This window comes from Echiichthys vipera, assembly GCF_963691815.1.
Source record: "Echiichthys vipera genome assembly, chromosome: 22".
In the NCBI taxonomy this organism is placed as follows: domain Eukaryota; kingdom Metazoa; phylum Chordata; class Actinopteri; order Perciformes; family Trachinidae; genus Echiichthys; species Echiichthys vipera.
The window spans coordinates 16,255,062-16,270,478 of NC_139847.1; the positions used below are offsets into that span (position 1 = coordinate 16,255,062).

Consider the following 15,417-nt stretch of genomic DNA (forward strand, 5'->3'; position numbering starts at 1 on the left):
CAGGTTTCACGGCTAAAGTCTACTTCGTTTGACCAGTGTGAGTGCAACCGTACCGCGCCTAGTTGTGGCACGCTTGCTGGCCACGGACTGTTTGGGAGCATGAGGCCTATGGCGGTTCTGGCGTCATTTTACGTGCGCCTGTTCGGACATAGAAAAAAGAAGGACGGACTAGTGTGAGTACAAACGGGCCTGGCCCGCAGACGGAGAAGGAGGGGGGGACTAGTACCCTAAAGCACGCGGCACAGTACGGATGGACAGTGTGAGTGCGCCCTAAGAGATTTACCTGTACTGCATATATGGCAGTGCTGAACAAATGAAGCTTCAATGCATCAATATTTAACAAACTGATTATTTTCTTTATGAGAAATATGTACTATTGCTAAATTGAGGTGTAATGTGTGGGGAAAGGTGCAAAACATTCTGTGGTTAGTCATTCTTTTGCATTTCACAGGATGACCACTGAATGTAATATATCATCCAAGAAACCAGCTTTCCTCCCCAGGGTTCAGCTATATTCTGCACCGTCATGCAAGACACTGGAGTGTCAGAAATATGTCGGATAAGTTAGGGTTCTGGTTTTTGACGGGTCATGAATGAATTAGGTTTAAAATAGGTTATTGTGTAGAACTTTTTCTGTGGATAGGTTTTTTCTACTTTTGCTAAAGTTGAAAATACTGACAACATCACAGAACAAACACACATAAAATGAAATAAAAACAGTTTTGTGACATGCATAAGATGATGCATCTATCCCCATTGTTCCCCGATGAATTATAAAAATCCTGGTTTTATCTCCCTGCCTTTGCTTTCACATGTAGGAACTTATGTTTCACTAAGGAATTTCTCCAATGTCTATATAGTTACATTTCAAGTTGTATTTTTTGGGGACATGTTCATTTCAAATGCATTACCCAACCGTTTTTATAACAGCAGACTTTGGACAAGTGAATGACTGCTAAGAAGTTTATATCCCCCTGAACAATTTAACAGCTGCTACATAATGGCTTCACTGTTTGAATAAGATACAGTGTTGCAGTTTAGTCAAATGCTAACACACACACACACACACACACACACACACACACACACACACACACACACACACACACACACACACACACACACACACACACACACACACACACACACACACACACACACACACACACACACACACACACACACACACACACACACACACACACACACACACACACACACACACACACACACACACACACACACACACACACACACACACACACACACACACACACACACACACACACACACACACACACACACACACACACCTGATGTATTGTATGTGCAAAACATCTGCTTCCAACTAAACAACAACCAGGCACGGCATGTAGAGAAGTAAATGTTTTTCAGTGCTCACTGAAGCTATATCACATTTACAATGAGTGAAATATTCAAATTCAGTATGTTGGTATTTCAAATGAATGAATGAATTATTAAATGTATAACACAGAGATCTTCAGCAGACAGTCGATGACTACTAAATAACTCAGAATAAGGGCAAAGTGAAGACCTGGACATCTATATTCACAGAGCCTTCTCTTTCTGCTAAACTGCCTCATCCTGCATTAGATAAGTACGCAGTTAAAATAATTAAAGAGCAAACAGAACAACGGTCAAGTGTCAGGGAAGCTGATTACGTATGCATGATTTAAGGTATCAAAAAGTAAATATAGTGTATTAAAAGATCATTAAAATAACAAGAAAACTATAAATATTAACATAAAATAGTCTGCTAAAAAATCATCAGAAACGCTCATTTTACACAAAATTCCTGCAGTTATTGCATCTATTTGGGTTAATTGTTCTGTACTGTCATTGTTGTGCATTACTATATATATAGCCCTGTCACTGAGTCAGGTGTCGTTACTCAAAGACAGAAAGGGGGTCCCTAAATGAAAAATATCACGAACCACTGGTCTTGTGCACAACGCAGCATGATACATCATGATGCTTAAAAACCCTTGGAACCTAATCAGAATGGTACATAACATTTTGTGTATTGGAGGTGGTTGACCCTAGGGGTGCTGAGAAAGTTAAGAAGAGGTAGGATGGCCTTTTCTACCTTCTTACCCACCGATGACACTGCTGGCTTTGCCATTGGCTGTCTATTGTAGCTGTTCACACCTCAGTGGATCCACCTACAGCTAGATGAAGTGCATTGTTTTGCATATTGAGTCCTGATTGCAGAGAGCGTGAAGCCTGTTTCACTGAGCTCCATGAACAGCTATAGAGACACATTCAAACATCAGCAGCAGCAGCTCGCAGAAACGTACTTGACGCCCCTCACGATGGCACTTTGGGCTCAGACTTTCCTGCTTGTCAACATGATAACATCAGCGGCAGGGCGAGTGGAAAAAGTGCTGTCTCCGGAGTGCAGAGAATTCCTCTACATGGGAACCCCGCCGACTGGGCTGGAGCACCATTCCCTCCAGTTCATTTGTCAGCGTTACAACAAGAGGCCACGCTACATGACCCTGTACAACACTGCGGACCACATCCCCGTGTACTCTGCATACACTTTCAAACGCTCAGATGGGGAGAAATGCGTGGATGTCCCATGGATGTATGAACCTCAGGTAAAGAAAAATAGAAGGTTGGATATGAGGTGCTAAGTTCTTTAAATGAAAAATATAACAAACCACTGGTCTCGTGCACAACGCAGCATGATACATCATGGAAATGCTAAAAAACCCTTGGAACTTAATTAGAATGGTACATAACATTTTGTGTATTGGAGGTGGTTGACCCTAGGGGTGCATGCTGAGGAAGTTAAGAAGAGGTAGGATGGCCTTTTCTACCTTCTTACCCACCAATGACACTGCTGTCTTTGCTGTCTTAACACCAACATGCTATGATTGTGTGTAATCTCATTCTACCGTCCTATCCTGATCCCCTCTGATTGTGTGTAATCTCATTCTACCGTCCTACCCTCATCCTCTCTGTCCGTCTGCCTACACAGCTATCTACATCCTCTGATACAGATGAGATGCAGCCGTTCCCTCGTGGTTACATGCACATGAATTTCGAAGATGCCCAAGCTGTTCTGGACGATTACGCAAACGCCGTCCTTTACGAGCGCGGCACCCTCAACCCAGACGAGCATCAGGATGAACCTGATGACAAGGCCTCCACCTACACCCTCACCAATGTGGTGCCCGTGGTGCCTGACTTCAGCGACAGAGTCTGGAGCAAACAGGAGGACATCATCCGCAAACGCCTCAACAACTACTGCCGCGGAACAGCGTACATCGTCACAGGTATCACCACCTCGGGGAAGATGATCCGCCGACAAAACATGAACCGCGTAGCAGTGCCCAGGTACTTGTGGTCCGCTTATTGCTGCATTGACTACGACCACAACGCACCTTATGATGAGCGCTATAAGTTCCCATCTTTTGCTCACTATGGCCTGAACGAGGAGGAGAACAACGAGGTGGTGGAAATCTCTGTCCAGAAGCTGAAAGAGTTCCTCAAGAAGACAACTTTTGTAGACAAGAACTTTCAGATTTTTGTGGGTGATTGCATCCCACCAGGGTCCAGGAAAACCAAATAGTCAAATATTTAGCTATACAGCAGCTATGTGCCAATTTGTCTTAACTTTGACTTGTCATTGTGGTGTGTAACATTAACAATGGGTCTGCTCAAGTGTTCCAGTGAGCCATGACAGTCTCACTGAAAATGTAATAAATATGTACCTGCTTTGTCTTATTTGCAGTAATAAAAACTTTTGCAAACTATAATTAAACTGACTTTGAAGCTTTATTCTGACACATTACAACATTTAATATCCTGATGCACAAAAGAAACAAATTTAAACAATAATTTCATACTTCTCACCATATATTTTCCTGTTGCCTCATGTGAAACAACCATATACAGGACCAGCATTATAACTACACTAGAATCTAAACTTCATTAAGCTTTTCATGGGGCCACTGCTGTTAAATTCAAGCTTATGACATTTACTACAGACTCTAAGATCATTGGGATGTATACTGGGTGAGGAGAGTGGACTGACACTACAAGGGTTAAGGATAGTATTACTGGTGTACTCTAGTTTTTTTTTACCCTCCAAAGCAACACGGCTGATTTGCATTTGTGTAGAGAAACTGTAGTGTATGTCCAAGGGATGCAAACTCCTTTTCTCTTCTCTGACACATGGATTGACATGGCAATACGTTCTATTTCTTCCTGACCTTTCTCTCCCTCTCTCTCTCTCTCATTCGCACTCTGAAAATACATTTTAAAAAACAGAATGCAGGTCACTGCTAAAGCGATTTGTGCAGAACTTGGTGAAAAGGTCTCACCATATTTTCCCTTCTGCTGTTCACAGTAATAAAATGTTCCCCGCGGTTGATAACATTCACTGTGTTCGAATTACTGCTACGACACTTGTGGAACTTTGAATATATGGAAAAGACTTGACAATGGGAGACCAGTTTGCTCATAGTATAGATGAGGCAAAAAGGGAAATGTTGACGGAGATGGGACGGAGGCTGTACTTGTTAGACAATTGCAGTGGTGCGTTACAGGTGAGAAAGAGACGACGTGCGGACACTCAGAGGTCTAAAAGGACGTAGAGGTTGTAAGAGTGAGGGAAAGAGAGCTTCCGTGATGAAACCTACATCAGAGAACTATGCTTCACCCCTGCTGGCTGTCGTAGCCGTGCTGACCTGGGTTTTGCTACAGGGGGCCCAGGCAGGGGTGGTGGGGGACTTTAACCACGTGGAGCGTTGCAAGGACTCTCTTTACATGGGTACTCCACCCAGAGGCTACCTCAGTAACTCCTTCACAAAAATCTGCCAGAGGTATGAGGATAAACCTCGCTATGTCACCCTGTACGACCCCCGGAAACACATCCCCATCTATTCTGCCTATACGTTCAAGAAGTCAGATGGGGAGAAGAAGGTGGACTTCCCGTGGATGTTTGAGCCCCAGGTGAGTGTTATAATTTCATGCTCCATGTCCAAACGTTAGCTCAGATTTACTAGAAGTTAGAGTTCCAATCCAAATCCATTGTTTAGTGTCATATCCTAGTTAATAACCTATGCCATGTACATTCGTTTGTATGCTTTAATCAAGAATTCCATTATGTCTGAAAACAAATCCTCACAAATATTTCCTATATTCTCACATGAAAAGCAGTTTAGAGAGCTGGGGCAACAGTTGCTATTGGCAACAAAGTAAGCTTTATAAGCTATTTTATTGGCTATGAATAGTATTTCCCTGAGATAGTGTTGCCTTGACCACTTGTGCTCTGGTATGTAGTTATGCAAACTCGTCACTTGCAAATGTTTTTGTGATTGTGGCGAATTGTAAGAGTAAAAGTAATAAGAGTCAGCTAAATTCTCAGCAATATTATGCTTCTCTCTCTCACTCTCCGTCCACAGCTGGCCTCAGAAAAGAGCAGCAGTAACATGGAGCCTTTTCCCCAGTCTTCAAACATGCACATGAACTTTGAGGACACCCAAGCAGTCCTGGAGGACTACGCCGACGTGGTTCAGTACGAACGCGGCCAGCTAAACCCTGACGAGCATCAGGCTGACCCTCTGGACAAAGCCTCCACCTACAGCTTGACGAATGTGGTACCCCAGATCAGGGAGTTCAACATGGGTCCCTGGGCGGAACACCAGGACCTCATCCGCAAACGCCTCAACAACTACTGCCGCGGCAAAGCCTTTGTGGTCACCGGGGTTACCACCTCTGGGCACACGATCCGTCGCAACAACCTGGACCGGGTGGCCGTACCAGAGTACATGTGGTCGGCCTACTGCTGCATCGAGTTTGACCAAAACGCACCATACTTTGTGCGCTACAAGTTCCCTGTGTTTGCAGCGTATGGGCTGAACGATCGCGTCAACAACCACATGGTGGAAGTTCCTCTCAAGAACCTGGAAAAATTTCTCAAGGGGAGGATGGATGTAGATAAAAACTTCCAGATTTTCTATAGTGATTGTGTGCCAGAAAACTGAGAGAAAGTGGGGGTAACCTCTGCTATATTTCAAGTTTAAAGGGTGTTAGAAAGTTACTTACTCTATGCTGTAGAAAGGGTTGGAGTTCTTGCAGCTCAAAATATGCAAGATGTGTTGTCAAAGCATTAAATATTGAAAGCAATAAAATGGAGAATTGATTGGAGTCTGTCTCTTTAAGTCTACATGTCCATACAACTTTTGTTTTCATTATTGATTCCTCTACAGATTATATACTCTTGATTCATCTTTTGTCTGCAAACTGCACATTACAGTATCCCAGAAACCAAAGGCGACTTCTACAAACCACTTGTTTTGTAGACTACAGACTACTCAAAAATGAAAAAAATATTCAGTTGAACACAAAAAAGACAAAAAAACCCTGAAAATCTTCATATTTGAGAAGCTAGGGCCATTAAATATCTAGCCTATTTGTAAAAACAAACAAACAATTAACTCTAAGTCCAATAAAATTACAATAAAAACAAAACTTTAAATAATATTCACAATATTAATAGCGTAAAGTGCTATGGCCACTCAAAAGAATCATGTCCTATCTAAATCCAAATCCAGACTTGTTTAATGATCGACCTTGAAGCTACTGAAAAAATGTAAATCATGCACGTCTAAAATTTGAGATCCAACACAATTTCAATTGAGCAATAATGAAGAAATTAATCAAAGTTGTTTTATCAGTTTGTTCTTGAAATACATTGTAATTATTGATTTCATCCACAGGATGGCATTACAGCTCATGTTTAATCCTAAATGCTGACCATGCATTACAAAGTCTGTCCTGAGAAGACCGTCCATCCTCACAAATACTTATCCCTGCAAGTGTGAGACAGGAATGGATCTGTCACACAATTTATGTTCCTTTGTTGGCAGTCTGAGGCATACACAGATTATAAAATGAAGACTGATCCAGAGATGACACTCTTTTCCAGGCCACCCACCCCTGTTTCTGCAGCTCCGTCTTCTCCAGCTGACATCCAAAGTAGTGAGGGTCAACAACTAGCACGTAGCTCCCTTTGTCCCCGGTGCACACCCCTAATATCCCCTTAGAAGAGTTGTCCCGGTCTCCTCCCATCATGACTGGAGATCCGTGCTTCTCAAAGTGCTGATGGAGCTCTTCCACTGCAACATCCTCCAGCTCTGCCCCGCCACCTCTTATGTGTACCAATTTACAAGGGACATCGTAGAAATGGTCAAGGGCCAGGGAGGCTTCAAATGTCCCTATCCACTCCCTGGAGCATGAGAACGAGCCTGGTTTGTCCCCCATGGCGACTAAGGCCTGCTGGATGTCTGGGAGGCTTGGTGGAGGTTTGTCCTGGACTGTAAAGCAGTTGTAGCAAAGCCAGGAAGCCATTGTCTGAACGGTGCGGTAGCCACAGCCCCAACCCCTGTCATCTTGTCCATCGCAGCCATAATGGAAGTAGAGGTAGTCACCTTTTATGAGGGAACACTTCACAGCATCTGTAAGTGGTTTAGAAAGACCCGTGTGGACATTCTTTGATAAAGTTTCTGTCTTCATAATCTTCCCCCCTTCGGCTCCACTTCCTCCCCAGTCAATCGCCTCACACCCCGCTACCATAAACGTTTTATCCATTTTCGCCATTTTTCTCTACCGAGCACTTACTTTTCCATGAAACTACAGCATTTTCATTGAGAATGTTCCCAGCTGTTAATAACACCGGAATACTCATCCGGATATCGTCTGGTGTAACTGCAACAACTGTCCCTTCAGTGAATTTGCGATAGTTCCGCCGTGTAATGGTTCCCACTGACTATGATGCCTCAGGAGCCCTTCGTCGGCTCCGATTCATTTTTGAAAATATAACAACTTGTGTGTAATTTATGTAACGACATAATATATTTTACTTTTCATCCAGTAAAAGAAGTCTAAATTACTGTTAACTTAGGAACCAAAGCGGTGTAAAATCCGCAACAATTTCAGACTACGTCTTTTTCATATTTATAAAATCATAATGAAAAATCTAAGCGTTTCAAGTCGTAGCTCATGTTTATTTTCAGGGTGTTTCGGATTTACAATTTTTGTTAGCAGTCTTTGAAGATAACGTAAGCCCTATCCCGGGCACGCGAGCACAGCATCCCCACGCACCTGGCTGTGATTTAGCTGACGATAATTAATTAGCATGCTCGTTTTTCCTGCAAGAAAAAAACAACCAAAAAAGCAATGGCGGCCCGGGTTAAATACACACGGTTCGTCTCCTTATTAGTTGTTTTGTTGTCGCTGTGTGGAGTTCCCTTTGCTGACAAAAGTGGTGTAGGAAGTCAAAGTGTCGGACTCGAAATAAAATGTGGAGATGTCGAAGTGAGAATAACTATAAAGCGACATTTTTTGGAGGGGAAACGCATTCCGTTCAAACGTGAGAATCTTCGCCTTGGACCCAACTCCACACAGCGGGCCTGCGGAGCAAAGGGGCCGGCGTCTGACTCTGACCTGATGGTCCTCTCTGCGGGGATACACCAGTGTGGGACTGAGGCCAGTGTAAGAAAAGGGAGACAGGAGGTTACAGGGGGACAGTGCCACACACATTCAGATGTGTAGGACATGAAAAGCTCAGTATTGAGGCACACATTTATCTATGATACTTACAATGTATGGTTTTGTGTATTTCTTTATACTCTATATTATCCAGGTTCGTGGTGAGTGGCTCGTGTATTCCAACCAGCTTGTACTGTTTCCTGTTGTGGTTCCCACCTCTACTGGCAGTGTGATAGTTAGAGGGCCGACTACTGTCATACCTGTTGAGTGCCATTATAAGAGGTAAGGCAGTGAGATGTAACCTACCCACAGGGTGGGCCTTTTCCTTGGTTCAGATGTCTTATTCTGTGCCATACTTTATAGGAACAAAGTATAAACTCTGTAAAAATGTTTTTTAATTGTCATAGCCACTGTAATGTCACCCATGGGTTTGGGGACTACCATTTTAAAACCAGGAGTTTGGCATTTGACCATTGTCATCTTGGGCTTTTGGAGCAAGAAGTTACCATGTTTGAACAAGAGGGTGGAGTTGAGGAGGAGCCGAGGGAAACATTTGACGACCGATACGTTACTCCTATGAAGCGAAACACTGAGGAGGGTCAATTTTTTTTTAAATGATCACACCAACAGCCCCCCAAAACAAGTTCATGGCTAACATACACATGCCATGGATGTATATCGCCAAGCCTCTATCCTGATTGACAGGAGGCTGTGTAGCCCTGCCCCGAAGCATATTCTGCTTTATCGTCTATTTCTAAATAGACCATAATTTGAGGTAGTAAAATCAAATAAAGGTAGACATTTTCTCATTGACTTCGATACAATCTGACTTCTTTTTAGAGCGGAGTGGAGTTGCCCCCTGCTGGACATTAGAAAGCACTTCCATATGGCTTCACTTTTCAGACCCAGATGTTATGTCTAATATTTCTTAGTTTGTGGAACAAAGTCAAGAATAGCTGTCATCACACTTGGTAATTGTATAACCAGTGGCTTAATTTTGTGCGAGGACAGAAAGCAGACAGTGACTGGAGAACCATTAATCCCGACCTGGCTACCCATGACATCCACTATCCGTGTCTTTGGCCTTCTACACTTCTCCCTTCGTACCATGGCAGGCAGGTGAAACCACCATCTTATTGAATCCAGACTGAAAAACTCCTTTTAGTAATATGTGGTAATATCTGGAATATTTTAAATTGTGACTGAAAACGTCTATTTGTTCTTATGCAGATGCCTGTACCTCCCCACGTAGTTCCTCCGTGTATCAGCAGGGGGAAGCAGTGTTTTTGGAGGCCAGTGTGGTGGCCCCACTGCACCCTCCTCTCACTCTATATGTCGACTCCTGTGTGGCTACTCTGACGCCGGACCCTCTCTCCTTACCAAGCTACAAGTTTATCACCAAGCACGGGTCAATCTTTTCTTCTGACTAAACATTACACTCGTGTGGATAGCTCAGTACATAAATCACAACAAAATGTTGTTATACAGCACAGTGCTCAATCCAGGAATCAAATGTAAGATTAAATTGTTTGAAATGATACTCACAGCCAACATTTATCTGACTAGGCTAGAAGGAAAGCTAGGCTGGACACGTCAATAATTTAATTATGTGTTCCCCCCCATTACAGTTGTCTTATGGATAGTGTGTTGCCGGGGTCCTCATCTAAATTCCTCCCTAGAGAGCAGGATAACAGACTATGTTTCAGTGTCCAAGCCTTCCACTTCAATCCCAATTCTGGAGAACAGGTAACATATCATTGGACGGTAGCGGGTTCATTACTGGCATAAATATAATGCAATTTGGGAAATGTATGAACATTTTATTACTATTCATATTGCAACGGCAGGGCATTGTTTTAATTAACCCTCTTGTTACCCTTGGAGGGTTATGCATTTAACATCATGGTTGAAACCCTTTTTTTGCTTTTATATTTATGACTTTTCTTATTTTGGGGACAATTGGAAAAACTGACATGATTATATTTTTTCATTGTCCTGTACACATACTCGTCACATCAGATCATTTTAATGATTTAATCATCATTATCATCCTATTTTACAATTCAACTATTTAAAAATGTTTGAAATTGTGTTTTTTTTTCTGATGTCAAATGGACCCTGTATGTGATACATGCTACTGTCTTTGATCATGGAAATTACTTTATTTCCAGATATTATAACTAACACAAGATAGTACTTACAAATTCATTTACTTTAAAACACAAACAAATATCCCTCGATGAAATTTTAGGTCAGTTAATATTTTTTTCCTCATACTTCCGATATCACATTATACTATAGGTATTCTAGAGTTTCTGGCATAAAACCTGAGTCACAACTCTGATTATGATCTTTTTCTGGATGAGTAAATTGCTGGGGTCAAATTGACTGGGTCAGTAAAATGTTAGGGTAACAGGAAGGTTAAGCGAGGCCTAAAGAGGTTTATGATAGAATTGAAATGAATTGTGGTTCAGATGTTTTTTTTTACTAATTTGGTTTTCTTCTACTAGATGTTCATCAGCTGCCACATCAAGGCCACTCTGAAACAAAACTCTCAAAGTCACCTTGATAAAGCCTGCTTCTTCCACAGGCCCACATTCAGGTTAGGCTGCCAAGCCATTGGTGACCCTCAGTTGTAAAATCTGTTCATCATGATTTTGTCCTGATTTTCATCCACTGATGACAAGTATAATTTACTATGTGGGGCATCTCAGCTGAGGTCTTTTATCTCTGTCATTCAGCTGGCGTGCCACAGAGGGAGACGATGCTCTTTGTGGATGCTGTGACTCTGATGACTGCTTTAGACAGACTGCAGAGGAGAACAGTGGCCACACGGAACACTCGAGCCAGCCAGATACAGGTTCTCTGCCTTTTACAAACATAAAACCCTCACAATTTGAGGTTTATTTTTACCAAATGATAGCATGACCATAGCAACTTATGTATTTGATGTGTACAGTACATACAGTAGCTTGTGCAGTATATGTCACTAAGCCAGTTGTATGTCTACTTTTGACAGAAAAGAAGAATGAGGCAGACACAACAGTTGGGCCACTTCACATCCTGCCACACTCTCATATGACAGGCCGGCTATTAGTCAGTCACTAAAGAGCCATTTGCCAACTTTACAATTAGGTAGGTACAGGGCCTGTCGAGACCAAATGCAGGGGGAAGGGACAATAAAGAATCCATCACATATTCTTCTCACAACTCATGAAAGTTGTAATGTGCATGCTAATTCTTTTATTTATTTTGATCATCACTTTCAACCCTGGAGGCCTGTTGCAGCAGTATTTTACTATAGCCATCACAAAGTCCCCCCCATACAGCACTGCCGACTGGCAGAAGAGATGAGTCTGCCATGGTGTAATAATACATTCATGTAAGGAGGAGAGTTATTTTTCACTCCAGCAAAAGAGGTCTACATCATCCCAGACTGTGACAGTTAAATTATTCAAGCTAATTTTGTTTCTTTAGCATTTCCAGCTCCAACATAACGCTGCAGACCATCTGACCTCTGTGTGGGCATGTAGTATTCAATTCATTTGAATTTTCTGTTAGGAATTTCATTTGTACAGTGGACAAATAAAGCAATCACATAAAAATATACGTAGAATACATACCCAATTCACGTACAAATTTGGATACAAAGCTTAAGGAATCTAAAAGCCAGTATGACACCTCCATGCTGTTTGTTTTTTTGAGTGCAGTTGGCCAGTGCTCTTCCCGTTTTGACTGAGGATGCTCAACCAAAACTCTGGCTGAGTTCCAAATCTCATACTTTTTCCTCTTACTATGTACAGTACTGCAGATGCATTTTATATGGACCATGTCCCAGTTTTAAACAAACATTCTAAATCAGAGGTTGCCAAACTGTTTCAGCATCAGACTCTAAAGAGAAAGTTGTTGTCTCCCCAGGATGCAAAATTACATAAATACATGCGTGTATGTGAATGACATTCACTGGCAGGATGTTAACAAGGACCTTTATAACGTTGAACTTTGACCCTCTTGCTCATACATGCTGCACAAAAGGATTGAAAGTCAGAATAGCCAGAACAGCATGTTGCAATCTTTTTGGATTTTGCAGCATGCAACCAAAAGTTACTTTTGACATATGGCATTTGACATACAGCACTATTTGGACATACTAAATATTTTATTATTATTAATAGTATGGTAGTATGGGTATTGGTCATTGATGTATTAATTGTATGAATGGACATGCATTTGCGAATGTCAGATATGTTGAAGTTCCTAAAGTGGCTTTTCTTTAGTTATTTCAATATTTGTAAATGTCCTGGCGATGACGACACCAATCCTGTTAAGTGCGGAGACAGAGGTATTTTTATCATGCCTGAAGAATGGGTAGTTTTTCATCGAGCCATTAACATTGAAAGCGATGAAAACAAACCCATGAGGAATTTCCACAAAGACGTCGAAGAACTACAATGGAACCTAAAATATCTCGGAGACAACAAACGCACTAGAATAAACAGACATTTGAGTAAGAATGGGAGAGCTCCACAGCCATGCACTGTATGTGTTTTCCATCCCTGTCTGCAGTCGAAACACTTCCACGTCCAGTCTCGTGAGAGGAAACGTGACAGACCAAATGGGAAACCAAACTACAGTACTTCTTTATCTGTATGCCTGAAAAAAAAGCCCTGCATTAATATAATTAACAATTCCATTTTAAAGAGTTGTGAGAGAGAGTCTAAGTATGTTTAGTTTATTTTAGGTGTGGTTTGATTTTGTAACACTGAACAGTACATTTATATGCATGTATGGAAATAAACACGTACAGTTCAAATGAGAAACTTGAGTAGATTTCAAAGCAAATGTCTAATTGGGCCATTTTGTTTTTAACTACGCAACACTTGAAAAACTTTGTTGCACATAAATTAAGTGTCTCTAGTTTATATGACATGTTTTAGATTAAGTGTGGTCATCCAGTGTGAGGGGTTGGTTATATTGTGACTAAAACATCACAAACAGCACTTTTCATACAGATAAAACCACATATACCAATATATTTGGGTGGTTTTAGCCACCCAAATTCAGTTGTATAGTATTCTGGCAGCTGGGCCAACAATGAGTGTCCGATTGGAATGGTTATTAATAGTTCATTTCAGTTCAGTTTATGTTGTTAGTGGTGTCCTAATGTTGGTGGTGTATCTAATGTTGTGACTAATGTGTTACACTAGAGTATGTGACGCAAGTATTAGTCTTGGCATTACACATCAGATAATGTTTTATGTTTGTTAGTTGAAGCCTTTCAACACAGACAGGGAAAAGTTCCAACACTAAGGTCCTCTTACATTGTTGATTTTGTATGGGAAAGGCGAATGGCCTCAATTGCAAACTGCTACAGTGTACAAAAAGATTTTGCCCTGATTGTGCAAGGAGGGATAAAATCATCAAACATGCAATCATAACATCACTGGACACTATTCCGATTGAGGCTGTGCTATGAGATCCTATTCATGTGTCACAAAGAGGAGCAGATGACCTTAGTGCCTGCCTTTGACAAAATTAACTGACTGCTTATGATGCAAGCAAAGCATTGTTGAGGTTCAGAAAAAAGTAACCCTGTGTCCTAGAAATTATTTTTATATACAAAATTTTGAACAGCAAATGTGTTCTGAATGTATCTGCAAAACTTTCACTGGCAACACATTTCAATTGTTTTTACTACAATATCTGCATGCAGCAACCAGAGCCTGATAAACATTTTTTTTAAAGATTAGGTTTAGTCACTCACAGATCACTTGTTGAGGGTTCAGGAAAGATCAGGTTAAATATTCAAATGTGACTTTTGGAAACAAGGGAAGGGCCCAAACACAGTCTAAGCATGCAGACAGGATCAGTTCAGTGATGTATTGTTAAAGTAGATACAGATTCACTTACAAGCAGGCAGGCAGGTAAACAAAGGAAGACTTGACCAGGCTGAGAGCAAAAAGGCAGGTGTCCAAATTAGACAGTAGGTCAGACTGGCAGCTAGCAGAGGTTTGTAAACAGTGACTGAGCGACTTTTATGAACTGGCAGAGGGACAAAGAGAGTGATTATAGAGAGTGGTTGATAGGGGGATGCAGTACAGGTGTGTTGATGGGTGGAGCCAGTAATGGGCAAAGGAGGGAAAGTCTGAGGGCATCTGGTGGATGGATGGAAAATGGCAATGAAATGGCCTGGGGAATAAGGAATGTATCTAAGAGGAGGGACAGAGAGAGACCAACACTTGAACCATGAGACATCCAGTGTTTAAATCATTAAAGGAGGTCTATTATTCTAGTTTTCAGGTTCATACCTACATTTTGTGTTTCTACTAGAACATATTTACATGCTTTAAAGTTCAAAAAACATATTGCTTTTCTCATATTGCCCATGGCTGCTGTACCTGTATTCACCCTCGGTCTGAGACGCTCCCCTCCCGAAAAAGCCCAGTCAGCTCTGATTGGTCAGCATTTCCTGGTCTCCACTGCTTGCTCTGCTCTTGTCGTCTCTCTACTGCCATTGCAGGAGACTGAGTCCAGCAGAGAATATAGCATGATTTTCTACCATGACAAATACACAAATACACAAACAGACATGTCCCAGCAGGAATGTCAGAAACCAAGATCACAGCTTTCTCTGCGTTAGTAAGAAACTACATGTAGTTAGCAGTGGACTGGGTATTGGGTTAAGTGTCGCTTTCTTCTGTCAAAAAATCTCAGATAAAGGCTTCTAAACCAAAAACTTCATAACCAGACATGATCCAGGTTCAGATAAAGCCATATGTCTGGTTACGGCTGTGTTGCAAGCTTGTGAAAATTACCATTAGCTCCCTTAATGATTTAGCTTAAGCTAAAGCCAGTAGGTCCAACTATCAGTGCACGACAAACATTTCGGGGGTA

At 41.7% G+C, this 15,417-nt stretch overlaps 3 protein-coding genes across 3 annotated transcripts; 2 read left to right on the forward strand and 1 right to left on the reverse strand.

The window, feature by feature from the left end:
* Window positions 1–2,333: 2,333 nt before the first annotated feature.
* LOC310963986 (endonuclease domain-containing 1 protein) lies at window positions 2,334–3,598 on the forward strand (the record flags this gene model as incomplete). Its single annotated transcript, XM_083936943.1, has 2 exons — window positions 2,334–2,621; window positions 3,005–3,598. 2 exons carry the CDS (start codon window positions 2,334–2,336, stop codon window positions 3,596–3,598), a joined length of 882 nt encoding a protein of 293 aa, XP_083793069.1.
* Window positions 3,599–6,652: 3,054 nt separating this feature from the next.
* On the reverse strand, window positions 6,653–7,582 carry ufsp1 (UFM1-specific peptidase 1). The gene has a single exon (XM_083937044.1). It carries the CDS (start codon window positions 7,546–7,548, stop codon window positions 6,883–6,885), a length of 666 nt encoding a protein of 221 aa, XP_083793170.1. The 5' UTR covers window positions 7,549–7,582; the 3' UTR covers window positions 6,653–6,882.
* A 617-nt stretch (window positions 7,583–8,199) lies between these two features.
* Window positions 8,200–11,162, forward strand: LOC310963987 (zona pellucida sperm-binding protein 3-like; the record flags this gene model as incomplete). Its single annotated transcript, XM_083936944.1, has 6 exons — window positions 8,200–8,526; window positions 8,678–8,805; window positions 9,535–9,638; window positions 9,754–9,931; window positions 10,152–10,269; window positions 11,034–11,162. The coding sequence occupies exons 1-6, from the start codon at window positions 8,212–8,214 to the stop codon at window positions 11,160–11,162; spliced, it is 972 nt and encodes a 323-aa protein (XP_083793070.1). The 5' UTR covers window positions 8,200–8,211.
* Between the last annotated feature and the right edge of the window lie 4,255 nt (window positions 11,163–15,417).

Bases quoted from the DNA above. Each gene is read 5' to 3' on its own strand.
- ufsp1 (XM_083937044.1), bottom strand. From the start codon at position 7,548: ATGAAGACAGAAACTTTATCAAAGAATGTCCACACGGGTCTTTCTAAA.